General features: G+C 49.8%; 1 protein-coding gene across 1 annotated transcript; it reads left to right on the plus strand.

Moving 5' to 3' along the window:
• The first annotated feature begins 2774 nt into the window (after positions 1-2774).
• LOC120665231 (probable histone H2A.4) lies at positions 2775-3835 on the plus strand. Its single transcript, XM_039944726.1, has 2 exons — positions 2775-3102; positions 3187-3835. The coding sequence occupies exons 1-2, from the start codon at positions 2887-2889 to the stop codon at positions 3457-3459; spliced, it is 489 nt and encodes a 162-aa protein (XP_039800660.1). The 5' UTR covers positions 2775-2886; the 3' UTR covers positions 3460-3835.
• The last annotated feature ends 10665 nt before the right edge of the window (positions 3836-14500 follow it).

Raw genomic sequence — 14500 nt, forward strand, 5'->3', positions numbered from 1 at the left:
TCACCCCCGTAATGGGCGATAGGGTGCCTGTCGCCCGTCCAATGGGCGACAGGACCTAAATGTAAAAAATAATTTACATTTAGGTCCTGGCGCCCAGGGCGCATTAAACAGTGAACTTATAAAATTAATATAAAATGTAGAAAAATAAACAAAAATACAAACTCAACTGTTCTGTATTCTATGAAACAAGATCTACAACTTTTGTTACCTAAAGTTTTTCATTTGATCAATTTATCTTTTTCTATTTTAAATACGAGTTTAATGCACTTTTATTTAAATCTCAAGATCCATCCTTTGGATGCATGTCATCTTTGGCCAGAGTGTTTCATATGGTGAGAATAGGCTTGTAAAAAATTGGTAGGTCCAGAAGACATTTCTAGAATAAGTTTTTAAATTAGATCTTGCAATATGTCTAGTTTAAATAGGTTATTTATCCATGCTGCTATACTGAGTATTAGAAGTCATAACTTTTACAGTACCATTATTTTATTTCCTAAGAGCTATAAAAAAAGTTTGGTAAATTTTAGATAAGCACAACTAGACCAAATGAATTATTTCATATTTTTCTAGGTACAAAAACTATTTTTCTTGATTTAGATACATTGATAAAATAAAAAACTTTATGTAACAAAAGTTGTAGATCTTGTTTCATAGAATCCAGAACAGTTGAGTTTGCATTTTTACGATTTTTCTACAATTTTATATCGATTTTACAAGTTCACTGTTTAATACGCCTTGGGCGCCAGGACCTAAATGTAAATTTTTTTATATATTTAGGTCTTGTCGCCCACTGGATGGGCGACAGGCACCTTGTCGCCCATTAGAGGAGCGACAGGCACCCATTTTTGAAAATTCCCCTATTCGACATATATTTTTGAAATTTTGTTTTTTTTAAATATAAAAATGAAAAAGGCGCGAGGGATTGCATCGTACTACTAGCAGCCTGGCTCGTCACGAAATGGCCCGATTCGTGGTTAAGCTCACCAAGCTCGCCTACTCAATTCTAACAGCCCAGCAGCAACATTTGTTCATTCGGTGGACTTTCTATGCCAAAAGCCCAGCCCATGCAGGCATAAAGCCACGCAGGCTGCCGCTCGCATCCGCATCGATCCTTCTCAGCGGCTTCTTACATTATTGTTCGGTTTAAGAAATAAAATGTTCTGATCAATCATCACGTTATCCATCACAAAAGGGCACATGGTTAACTGAATTATAAGGAACAAAATCATCCCACCAAAATTCATTAGATCTATGGTGAACTGTTGCATTTCGGGATGAGGTAATCCGCCAAACCAAATATTCCATCCATAATAGAGCATCTTAAAAAAAAAGAGCTAAATCTCATTCTTCATATTGCTATTTAGCTATACACTTAGCCATCCTTTACTCTTCATATATCTGTACTATCCAACAAACTAGCCATTAGACTCTCTTTTTCTACTATGTTTCTGAATCATTTCTTCTTGTATAATATGGTTGATCCTCCTATTATTTGCCAAAATGATTTCTTTCAAGTAAATGAGTATGCTTCACTTTTATTTTCTTACCACTAGATCTTCTAACTGTTTTGAGATAAGTTATTGAATTTTATTCAGCACTACATGTACCCAGGCTTAATTTTGATCTTGATCTTGACCCCTTTTTCTTATTTCTAAGAACGAGAATGGAGATGAGATCATTTCTTTTTCTATGTTTGGAAAATTTGATTCCATGGGGAGAAATAATGCATATAATTTGTTCCCAATTATTTGTTATAGCCATTCCTGTTACATTAGATTTGTGTCGATCTAACCTATGAAATAGCAGTGTCATTTATCATGATACATGTTTTTAGAATTTATTTTGAATATTAAATTAATTAATAATTAATTAAATACACTTTTAAATTAAAAATATAATTAGATTCTTAAATCACGTGTGTGTCGCATGTGCATCGATGTTAGTTGTTGAGAAATAAGCGGTAGAGAAATGAGAAAAGGTATGTTGCGGTTGTATGTTACTAATGAGAAAATTGCATATTTAAAATTCTAAACATCGCGTTTCGCATTTTTGCCATAAGTCACCTTATGTACTCCAATAAAGATGGTCGGTTCACATGCTAGAGACATTAAAAACGAAATAGAAAAGAGAGAAAATACATCTAATGATATAAAAATCAAGTTGCACATATTTGGAATCCCATTTTTACCAAGTCCATGTTAGTAATAGAAAAGCTTAGAAACACGATATGTGGAATCCTAAATATGCAATTTCCTCGTTACCAATAGCCTTAATTGAGATATGATGTTTGCTAAAAATTTTTTTTATATCAAACTTACTAGCAAAAGACATAATGTATAGCCATCATAGAGAAAAGAAAATCCTAACATCTCGCGTCTTACCTCATCGTCTTCCTAATTTCAAGTAGAATTGATCAGCTTGGGTGCCAGTGCCACACAAAGCGAAAATTCATAACTTTCACAAAAAATACATACAATTTGAAGATTAGAAATATTCAATTCGCAGAAACCTCGAGGGTTGAGGTGTACTTTCCAAACAGGGGGCAAAGATACAAAACACCCACGAGGAGCAATGGATCATGATCTGTCGCCCCCTCCAATGTCTCTTCTCATTGGTCCCTTTACCTCACCCACGGATCGCCGTGCCCCATCCGACGGCTCACATCAGCTGAGGCCGAACCGCCAGCGCTCCCGATCGCAGCACCGCCCTCCTCCACAAACACCGAAAGCACAAACAACGCACACAAGCACACGGCGCAAAGAAAAACCAAAGAAATCGAACGCGAAGAAGGGTGGAGAGAGAGAGAGAGAGAGAGAGAGAGAGAGAGAGAGGAGAACAGGGGAGAGAGCTGTGGGGAGGGAGAGAGCGCGCGCGTTTGGATCGGCGATGGATGCCGGAGCGAAGGTGCCGAGGAAGGCCGCGGCGGGGCGTCGCGGCGGCGGCGGGCCCAAGAAGAAGCCGGTCTCCCGCTCCGTGAAGGCCGGCCTCCAGTTCCCCGTCGGCCGTATCGGCCGCTACCTCAAGCAGGGCCGCTACTCCAAGCGCATCGGCACCGGCGCCCCCGTCTACCTCGCCGCCGTCCTCGAGTACCTCGCCGCCGAGGTCAGCGGGACCCCATCCATTCCCTACACGCCGCGGAAGACGCGGAATCCCTGATTCGTCTCGTCTCGGCCCTCCCTTTTTTAGGTCCTCGAGCTTGCGGGGAATGCGGCGCGGGACAACAAGAGGAACCGGATCATCCCGCGGCACGTGCTGCTGGCGATCCGCAACGACGAGGAGCTCGGGAAGCTGCTGGCCGGCGTCACCATCGCGCACGGCGGGGTGCTGCCCAACATCAACCCCGTGCTCCTCCCCAAGAAGGCCGCCTCTGCCGCCACCAAGGAAGTCAAGGAGGGTAAGGGGACGAAATCACCCAAGAAGGCCGCCACCAAGTCGCCCAAGAAGGCGGCCGCCGCGTAGGTCCGGGCAAATGGTGGTGCCCTGTCTCTCGCTATCTCCCTGTGCGCTCTGAATTGAAACGCTCCTATCTGTCGTCGTCATCGTGATCTTTACTGCTTGTCGTGGTTGTTTGTGTGTAATTGCGTGCCCTTTGCTCAATCATCATGCACTGTGTAGGTTGACACTGGTGTCTAGGTTCGATCTGAAAACCACCGGTTTAGGTTTGGAGGAGTGTGAACTGTGAAGGGCAATGGAGGCGTGGGAACTGTGAATCATTAGGTGCTGTTTGTAATAAGATTGTGAAGATGTGTAAAATGATGGGCCTCCATTCTGTGCTTGATTGTCTGGATGTGGCTTCATGACCGTGAGTCCGTGATTATGATTATCTGGTTTTGTTTGTGCTAGTTGGTGACGGTTCTTATTTTTATGTGGTCTGTCGGTGTTATTTTGTTTGCTGGAATGCTGTTTCTTACCAGTTCCTGTTACAATTTGAACTCATAAAGTTTATGGTCTGTACCCTACCCCCAAATAAGTAGGCTACGGTTTGGTTTTGTTGTATGTCATGTGAAGTGATGGTTGCAAAACACTATCTGATGTTAACATCAATTGAATAGGGTGCTGTCGACATTTCTGTTAGCTGATCAATGGCACTAAAACCTAATTGAAGGGATGACTGAAAAAAATTCTGTGGTGTTATGATCAACCGAATAGGGGTTTGCCTTCTATTGACATTTCTGCTAGTTGATCAATGATGAACTGTGCTGTTACATCACGGCAACACGCACTTTCTACACCCTATTGTGGATGATGAATATGATATCCAGCAAAGTTCATTCAAAATACCAACTGTGAAATATGGTAGCTGGGTATCATGCTTCTGTAGATCTTCCTGTTTTGAAATGTGATTCATTTTGTAGATTTTAGGAACATATGTAAGAATTGTTACTTGAGAATGTTGTGCGGTTTGTTGCAGAGGCATACAAGAAGTGTGAAATTGAGTTTATGTTTTGTTTTGTGCAACAAGTGGTCTCTGCATTTTCCGGTATGCAAGTGGGGGCATAGTGACTTCGTGAGTTACTGCTATAGGACTTAGCATATTAAAAAGCCATGTTTTTATGTCCAGGAAGACAGAATTTCAGGAGTTTCAGGTCAGTAGTTCATTTTTCTATTGGTAGTTTGTTGACTTCCAAATTTGTGTACTTCCATATATTTTACACGTTAAGTTAGCTGTGAAGATGTTATTCACTTCTTTGATGTGTATGTATTGCCTATTGAATGGGGCAATGGTTGAATGTCAGGGTTGTTTCCATGTTATCAGAATTCGGGAGCAGATGGATGGCATGGCATGCTATCTATATGCTCAACTTATTTTTTATTTATTTCTGTCATTGATAGTTTTAAAAATTGCATTGGATGTCATGATCTTAGATCGTTGGGTTTGGTGTTTTTTTTACTATATTTGAATTTTATATCGTTTTCATTTATGGATATTACTTGGATATGAAAAAAAAGGTTGGGTAAACTGCATTTAGCCAAACTCACAATTGTAGGTTTCTATTGTAAACCCTTATCTACCTCCTTTTGACAAAGCTCAAATGAACAATGGAATAACCAAAAACAGGTTTAGTCAGACTGCATTTTGGTAAATCATGTTCTAAATTCTAACTGTATAACAGATTAAAATCTGAATGCCTAATGCACACTTAAGAACACGTAGAGACATTAGAACCCACTTTGATGCAATATCGCCGCAGTCAATATGCCAGGTTTGTTATACTCTATTCATGTGGTTATGGTGTAATCAGTATAGTTATATTGAAATGCACTATAATAATTTTAGTAGCGGATAGGGCCTACTAGTCTGTGATTGTAATTCTGGAACTGTTGTTGTCAACACTCACATCATTACATATTATAGGTGGTCGCTAATTTTATATTGCCTGCCTTGCCGTTCTGCGTTTGTCACCGGTCATCAGATGCTATCTGCTCTTGGAACAATGATAATTGAATGTCATTTCCCTTAACCGCCACCTTTAATTCTGCACAATCTCCAATCCATGGCAAACCGATGAGGACTCGTTTCAATCTCGGTGTTGGATTGCTAATTTTGCAAGTCCACTAGGGATGTGCCCGGCCATAGGTTTTAGGTGAGGGAGATAGTAGAACCAAGCTTTTGATGGTAACACAAGATAATGGTTTAGACATTGAGAGTGTAATATCCTATGCCCTGTGCTAGGGGCTTTATATTAGGGTTCTGTGGACAGCTATGAGCTAATGGTGATGCTATTGTTGGTTTCTATGGGTACCCCACGACCCCCTTATATATCTTGGGAAGCTGTGGGTTACAAGTTTGAGAAGCCGTGGGTTAAGGTTAAGATTTACATAAGTTGTTTACAAAGAAGCAAGTCAGTTAAGATATACAAGATCCGAGTATACTAACTAATTAGTTGTTTACAAAAAAATTACGTCCCGTCTCCATTTTATCCTGTTTGTTTCTATATTTATGGAAAAGTAAAAATAGGATTGGAAGCGGGAAGGGATGCATCCTATCTGTATTTGCAGGATCCTATTTTAAGCAGGGATGATCCCGTGCTCAACAATATTAATTGGTGTATTTCAAGATTTAATCATAGAAACACGAAATTGATTAATCATAGGAAACATGAAACATTAATTATATTTTTAAGAAATAGCTTGCGGAGAAGAGTGTATAGTATTATATTCATGATGCAAGGTGAATGGTGATTAATTAATAATGTGTTACGGTAAATTTTTGGCTTCGGTCTATTTCCATAAACTGTATATTTTTTTTGCTTCCGTTCCTAGCTATTCTGCTCTTGTTCCCGTTTTTCGTAATAAATACGGAAACGAAAATAATTGAGTTTTTTTCACTGTTTTCATCCTTAGCGTAACGCACGGACGGCGCTCGATGCTGCTTTCCGATTCCACTGTGAAATTGTTGGCGAGGAAGAGAATGCAATCATTGTTTTCGAGGAAAAAAAAAAGAAAAAAAAAAGAGACTGTCGGTACCATGTAGCAGGGATACCCAATTCTACTGCAACAAGGTAGGACTGTGTAGTCATCAATAACTACGCCCTAAGGGGCGGAGCAGCCAGGCCTCAGGGGTTCGGTTCTTACCTCACCAGGCCAACGGACCCGTTTCCCGCTCTGGGAACGGGTCTAGTGACGCTAAGTGTCTCTGAGGAGGGGAAGTTCCGCGCCAACAGCCGAGGGCTCGGACCCCCCATATGGGTAAGGGACCTCTCCGCGTCTGTCCGGACCTCTCACGCGCGTAGAACCAATATACTGCCGGGACGGGGTCCGGGGGTGCCACGTGTCCTGCGGGCGTGGGCGCGAGTTTTTCGCTGGAAGACTCGCCCACCCACCGCATTCAATGTGGGTGGTTGAGGCGTGCTCTACTGCCACAGCACGCGGGGCAGCTTTTGTCAGGCCTCACTGTATACCGCATATTATCGATGTACACAGTGCAGCCGCATGCGCCGCATCCGCGCAGAGCCCGTCTGCCGCATTAAATGGATACGACGGCACGACATCCTTTCATCATACCGCCTACGCCGCAAGCTACACGGCCAGTGCAACTACGCGGCAGGCTATCGCAAGCTACGCCCTGGTGCCGTTTCGACAAGACAGGGCATGGCTATGCCGGACGGAAGATTCCCACGAGTAAAGCAAGGAAATCCATGAATGAGGTCTTCGTCGCCTGCAACGCCATAATGTCTGAACAGAATGTTATTTTATACTACATTGCTGGGCCCATCTGTCGGGGACCCAACGACTATGTACACTCCTCCCTTGAGATATAAAAGGGAGGAGTACGTGAGGCCAGACACAACACAAGCTCGGATTCACTCCGAACAATCCTGTTTTCAACCTCTTGAGAGCGCAAGCAATACAACTCACAATGGACGTAGGGTATTACGCTCCGGCGGCCCAAACCACTCTAAATCTGCTGTGTTCATCGTGTTCTTGCATATAGATTGGACTAATCCTAGCTACCCCCGAGTACTCACGCTCTGAGTTTAGACGGGTGCACTACGCCATCCGGCTGTGGGTTTGCACACCACGATATTTGGCGCGCCAGGTAGGGGCAGCTTTAGCTAGTTTTGGTTCATCTTTTGCTCATCTCCATGGTTCGGGTAGTTGAGCACTCCCACCACGACGACGACGTGGAGATGACGGAGGGTGTGGCGTCATCCGCGCCACGTGCCTCTCGCCGTCCTGTGCCAGGGGCAACCGTGCCCGTGGAGCAGCCACCGTCGCCAGCGGCGCGCGCTGCACGTCGGCGAGAGTCAGGGCGCCCGTCAAGGGCCCCTCACAAGCTGCGAGCAGCGGAGCGCTGGCGGCAGCTATGGAGTTGCTTCGCAACCCTCCGGCAGATGCAGCCTCGCCAGAACGCCCTGAGCCAGTAGCGGGACGACGTTGATCGTCTCCTCCATCTGGCTCAGGCCTCCCCCAGTTCTGCAAGGACTGGGCAACGACTTCCGTCTGGCAATGCGATGGTACCCTACCACCGGCGCCAGGGCGGTGCGTCGGCGTCCGGGCACTCCCCCACGGTGAGCGGTGCGCGAACAGAAGACCTGCGGGCGGAGCTCAATCGCAGGCGCGCGGGTGAGGACGCCCGCATCTCCGTGGAAAGGGCGCGAGAACGCCGCCTCAACATCGAGGGCCGCAACCTCAACGCCGACTTGGATGCAGCGGCACCCAAGCCTCCGGGAAACGCCCGGATACAGGCGGGCACCCCGGTGGCTGGGGTGGGTTGGCATGGCCGTCCAAGTTCCGACCGCACCTGCCGGAGAAGTACGACGGTACCACTAATCCGTCGGAATTCCTGCAGGTGTACGTTACCGCCATCACATCAACTGGTGGCAACGACGCTGTCATGGCGAGCTACTTTGGTGTAGTCTTGACTGTGCCAGCCTGGACTTTCATGTAGTCTTGACGGGGCCAGCCCGGATTTGGCTCATGAACCTCACTCCTGAGACGATTCAGTCCTGGGAGGAGCTTTGTACGAGGTTTACTGCGAACTTCGCCAGTGCGTACCAGCAGCATGGTGTGGAGGCTCACCTCCACGCTGTGAGGCAGAAACCTGGAGAGACGCTCCGGGCATTCATCTCGCGCTTCACCAAGACACGGGGTACCATTCCTCGTTTCTCTGACGCATATATCATTATTGCTTTCCGTCAGGGGGTACGTGATGAGAAGATGCTCGAGAAACTGGCGACGCACGAGGTGGAAAGCGTTACCACGCTTTTCTCCCTGGCTGACAAGTGTGCCAGGGTTGCTGAGGGCCGCGCATGGCACTCAGCCCCCCAAAACGGAGACGCCAAGGCTGGTGGCTCCGGAGATACCGTCCAGGGCGGTGGCAAGAAAAAGAAGAACAAGAACCGGGGTCGCGGGGAGCCACAAGCCGGCGGTCCGGTCGCTGCAGCAGCGGCTGGGGGCCAAAATACGCATGGCAAGCGTCCGCTCCCGCAAGGTGGCAACGGAGGTTCATGCCCAATTCATCCCACCGCTCGCCACAGCGCCGCTGACTGCCGCGAGATCCAGAAACTCGCGAAGCGGGTCAGTGGGCGGCGTGAACAGGCCTCCAAGGACGGCTCACCCCCTCCTCGCCAGCGGTCTGGCAAGGAGAAAGCCTCCGACAGTGAGGCCGCTGCCGGGGAGAAGGAGCTGGGGTACCAATCCCCCGCTCGGGAGCTGAAGGGTGTTTACAGCCACGACAACTCCGACTCTGACAACGAGGAGCGCCGCAAGAAGATGTATGTAATGTACGGCGGAAGCTGGGAGCTTGTCTCCCGGCGGGACGTGAAGACCCTTCGCCGAGAGGTCTTTTCGGCGAAGCCGGGGGTCCCGAAGGCGGCGCCGCACCACAGGTGGAGGAACACCACCATCTCCTTCGGGCCATTTGACTGCCCGGAGAACATGGCCGGGGCTGGTGTACTACCTCTAGTCACCGCCCCTGATTGACGGTGGGGTTGGCCTCAACGTCTTCAACTATGCAGCGTTCAAGCAGCTGCAGATCCCGGAGTCCAAGCTGAATCCCTCTCGCCCATTCTCCGGAGTGGGTCCACATCCGGTGTTCCCTCTGGGGAGCATCACTCTGCCGGTCACGTTCGGGACCGAGGAGAACTTCCGCACAGAATGCATCCAGTTCGATGTTGTGGAGGTGAACCTCCTGTTCAATGCCATCATTGGCAGGCCGGCTCTCTACCGCTTCATGGCCATTGCCCATTAAGGGTATTTGGTCCTGAAGATGTCTTCCCCTGCCGGTGTCCTCACCGTGCGGGGTGACCGCACCGCTGCCGTCGGTGCAGTTGAGAAACTGCATGCTCTGGCGGCAGAGGCTGCACGTTCCGAGGAGGACCCATCCACCTCGCGAGCCAAGGTGCCTGCCAGGGCACATAAGGTTCAACCGTCCGACCCGGACAATGTTCCCATGAAGACCATGCAGGTCGGAGCGGATTCCTCCCGGACCACCCGCATCGCGGGGAACCTGGAGGAGAAATAGGAAGACGCGCTCATCACTTTCCTCCGCGCAAATGTGGACGTGTTCGCCTGGGAACCGTCACAGATGCTCGGGATCCCCAGGGAAGTGATCGAGCACAATCTGAGGATCTACCCTGACGCCACGCCGGTACGCCAGAAACCTCGAAAGCAGTCCGTGGAGCGGCAGAACTTCATCCGTGAAGAAGTCCGCAAGCTGCTACACGCTGGCTTCATCGAGGAGGTCCACCACCCCGAGTGGTTGGCCAACCCGGTCGTCGTCCCAAAGGCCAACGGGAAGCTTTGGATGTGCATCGACTACACCAGCCTCAACAAGGCATGTCCTAGAGACCCCTATCCTCTTCCACGTATCGATCAAATTGTGGACTCCACCTTCGGGTGTGACCTTTTGTCTTTCCTAGATGCTTACTCTGGTTTCCACCAGATACAGATGTTTAGAGAGGATAGAAAACATACTGCTTTTGTAACAGTGGATGGACTTTATTGCTATATTGTCATGCCATATGGTCTGCGGAATGCCTTGCCCAGGTTTGTGCGAGCTATGAACAAAACTTTCTGCAATTTAATTAGAGATATAGTTGAGGTGTATGTCGATGACATCGTAGTCAAGACTAAGATAGGGTCAACACTAGTTGAGGACCTGTCCCTCGTCTTCGACCGACTGCGCGCCATGCGCACGAAGCTGAATCCCGAGAAGTGTGTTTTCGGCGTCTCGGCAGGGAAGCTGCTGGGTTTCCTGGTCTCACATCGAGGCATCGAGGCATACCCAGCCAAGATCAAGGCGATCGAGGCGACGAGGCCTCCTGGCCGCATCATGGACATTCAGAAGCTTACTGGATCTCGAGCCGCTCTTAGCCGCTTCATTTCGAGGCAGCTTAGAGGACCCTCCCCTTCTTCAAGCTATTGAGGAGGTCCGGTCCATTCTCTTGGACTGAAGAGGCTAAACAAGCCTTCCATGAACTGAAGCAGCACCTCACCTCACTGCCAGTATTGGTGGCTCCAGAGCCAGGCGAGACGCTGTTTTTGTATCTTGCTGTGTCTGCAGAGGCGGTTAGCATGGTGCTGGTGGCCGAGAGGACGGAGCAAGCTCGCCAGGGGGACACTAGGGTCCCCCCGGCCAAGGATGGTGAGCCAGACCACGGACATAGGGGTCCGGCAGCCACTCCTCTGTCTTAAGGTCCGGACCCCGGACAAGGGGGTCCGGAGGAGCCTCGACCCAGTGGGAACCTAGAACCGCTGGGGGCCCAAGGACCTGACGTGGTGGACAAGGGCGAGCCGGACCCGGTGGCCAGGGTCCGGACCATCCAAAAGCCAGTCTACTATGTCAGCGAAGTCCTCCACGAGGCAAATGCCAGGTATCTTGAGACGCATAATCTTATCTATGCCATACTTATTGTGTCCAGGAAACTGCGCCACTATTTTCAGTCACACAGAGTTGTCGTAGTGACCTCTTATCCGCTGAGAGCGATCCTGCACAACTCCAATGCCACGGGCAACATCGCCAAGTGGGCAGCAGAGTTGGCTGAGTTCCAGCTGGACTTCCAGCCCCGCCATGCCGTGAAAAGCCAAATCCTGGCTGATTTCATAATAGAATGGACTCCTTCCCCAAGCAATTCTAGGGGTCCGGACCTCAACGCCGGACCCCCGGAGCCGGAAGTCAGGACACCAGTCTTCACCGAGCCCCACTGGACACTCTTCTTCGACGGGTCCATCCGCAAGCAGTGGGCTGGAGCTGGTGTGCTCCTCATCGACCCAAACGGAGGTCAGCTGAAGTACATGGTGCACCTTGATTTCAAGGCCACCAACAACATGGCAGAGTACGAAGCTTTGATCTTTGGCCTGACAGAAGCCCTATCTCTGGGGGTTCGGCAGCTCCTGGTGAAGGGAGATTTTTAGCTAATCATCAAGCAGGTCCGGGGGGATTGCAGCTGCAACAATCCCCAGCTCGCAGCATACCTCATTCACGTGAGGAAGCTCGAGAAGGACTTCGACGCCTTGGAACTATAACATGTTCCCCGCGAATTCAACTCAGCAGCAGATGATCTCTCCGCGAGAGCATCTACCTGGGCACCCGTGCCCGAGGGCATCTTCGAAAGACGGTTGCTGAGACCTACCGCCCAGCCTGCCGAATTGGGTGAAGGGGATAAAGCTAGCACCTCGAGGCTAGCGGTCCCGGCGGCATTCCATCCGTGGTGCCCGCCCAGGGTTCTGTGCGCTGTTGAGGACCCTGGAGACCTCATAGAGCCACTCCGACCTGCTCAGGGAGGTCCTGATGCATGGATCTCCGAGATCTGGGACTACCTGAAAGACAATATCCTTCCTGATGATGATGTTTCCGCTAAGCGCATAGTACGATTGGCTAAACACTACGCGGTGGTAGAAGGGGATCTCTACCGCCGTGGCGCCAATGGTATCCTCATGCGGTGCATTTCCCAGGAAGAGGGCCGCGAGTTGCTCGCGGAGATCCATGGAGGCGAGTGTGGAAGTCATTCCTCATCTCACACGCTTGTTGGTAAGGCCTTTCGGCATTGCTTCTACTGGCCGACAGCAATCCAGGATGCAACTGAGCTGGTAAGGTCCTGCAAAGCATGCCAGTTTCATGCAAAGCAAATACACACACCAGCTCAAGCTTTGCAAATGATGCCGCCCTCATGGCCATTTGCCGTATGGGGGCGTGGATATCCTGGGGCCGTTCCCTCGGGCCGTCGGCGGGTACCGGTTCCTCTACGTCGCCATTGATAAATTCACAAAATGGCCGGAGGTTACCCCTGTGGTGAACATCACCAAAAAATCAGCAGTCGCATTCCTCAAGTCCATTGTGTCCAGATTTGGCGTCCCAAGCCGCATCATCGCGGACAACGGGACCCAATTCAAAAGCAGACTCTTTCAAGAGTACTGCGAGGACATCGACATCCAGCTATGCTTTGTGTCCGTGGCACATCCCCGCAGCAAAGGACAGGTCGAGAGAGCGAATGCAGAGGTCCTTAGGGGACTCAAGACCCGCACCTATAACTGCTTGAAGAAGCATGGTGCAAAATGGGTTGATGAGCTTCCGTGCGTGCTATGGGGCAACCGGACCACACCCAGCCGAGCCACCGGGGAGACCCCATCCTTCCTGGTCTACGGGGCTGAAGCATGCCTTCCCCCGGAAATTCACTTGGGCTCACCACGGGTCCAGGTTTTTGACGAATCCATGCAGGAACAACTGCGGCATGACGATGTGGACTTCATTGACAAACGAAGGTGGCGAGCAGCAATCCGAAATGCACGCTACAACCAGGCGCTCAGGCGTTATCATCAACGGTTCGTGCACAGTAGGGAGCTCCGGGCAGGGGACCTCGTCCTAAGGCGGATCCTGAACCGAGCAGGGCTCCACAAACTCTCCCCCAGCTGGGAGGGTCCCTTCAAGGTGACAGAAGTATGCCGGCCCGGATGCGTTCGCCTTGCCACAGAAGAAGGGGTGCCGCTACCCAACCCATGGAACATAGAGCATCTGCGTAAGTTTTACGCTTAGACAGAGCAGGAAATGAATTTTTCCTTTGTAATAAGATAGGATTAGCGTGCGGTCCAGAGCGGTCGGGGTCCGTCCTCGTAAACCCGGCCTCTGGCATCCATCGCACCATCGGCTAGCATTAACGCGCGACCCAGAGCGGTAGAGGTCCGCCCTCATAAACCCGGCCTGTGGCATCCATCGCGCAAGCCATGTATATCAAGTTGCAAAGAAAAGATTTGCTCCCAGTTCTGTCTTTGTGTCAAAATTTTATTTCGCATTTCGATTCTCGAGCGTTTCCCTTTCTAACCCCCGCGCGGACTTCCACTCTTGTCGCTACAGCTAAGATCTGTATTAAGTTGCCGGACTACCGTACAGGTCCGGACCCCCTTGCTGCTGGGAGAGGGGTCCGGACCCTTAGGGACCTGCTCTGGAGAGGGGGTGCTTGTTTCCTGGGGTGGTCCGGAGTCCTGTGTAGCCGCTTAGCCGGTTCCGTACCCAAAGCCTACATGCTCCACCACCCTGTAACGAGTGCTCTAGTACCCGGAGCTGGGTAATTAGGGGCCCTGACCTCGTTCTAGCTCAAGGGTTGGCTTCCTAAGTCCTACACGGTAGGTCCAGCTCCATATCTCAAATGATCGAGTACGACAGAATGGCCTCACCCACTGCTAGGGAGGGGTCCGGAACGTCGGAGCCAGGTCCGGTAAAGTCGTGCTTGTTTCCTGGGGTGGTCCGGAGCCCTGTGTAGTGGCTTAGTCTGGTTCCGTACCCTAAGCCTACACACTCCACCACTCTGTAACAAGCATCGTGCTGCCTGGACCTGCGTATCCGGAGCTCCGGACCTCATACTAGATTGGGGCCGGTTCAGAATAGGTCTCGCTACCCTGCTATTAAGCTTTGACTTTGAGTGGTATGCAGGTTAAGCCTTGACTGGTGGTAGCTAGCCTCAAACCATTAAGTCTACCTAGCAGGGGGCCCCGGCATCCACTTTAAGGCTTCATGCAGATCGAGGTCCAGTCTCAGTGGTAGACAGACTCAAACAACTGA

The sequence above is a fragment of the Panicum virgatum genome, chromosome 3N, assembly GCF_016808335.1.
Source record: "Panicum virgatum strain AP13 chromosome 3N, P.virgatum_v5, whole genome shotgun sequence".
In the NCBI taxonomy this organism is placed as follows: domain Eukaryota; kingdom Viridiplantae; phylum Streptophyta; class Magnoliopsida; order Poales; family Poaceae; genus Panicum; species Panicum virgatum.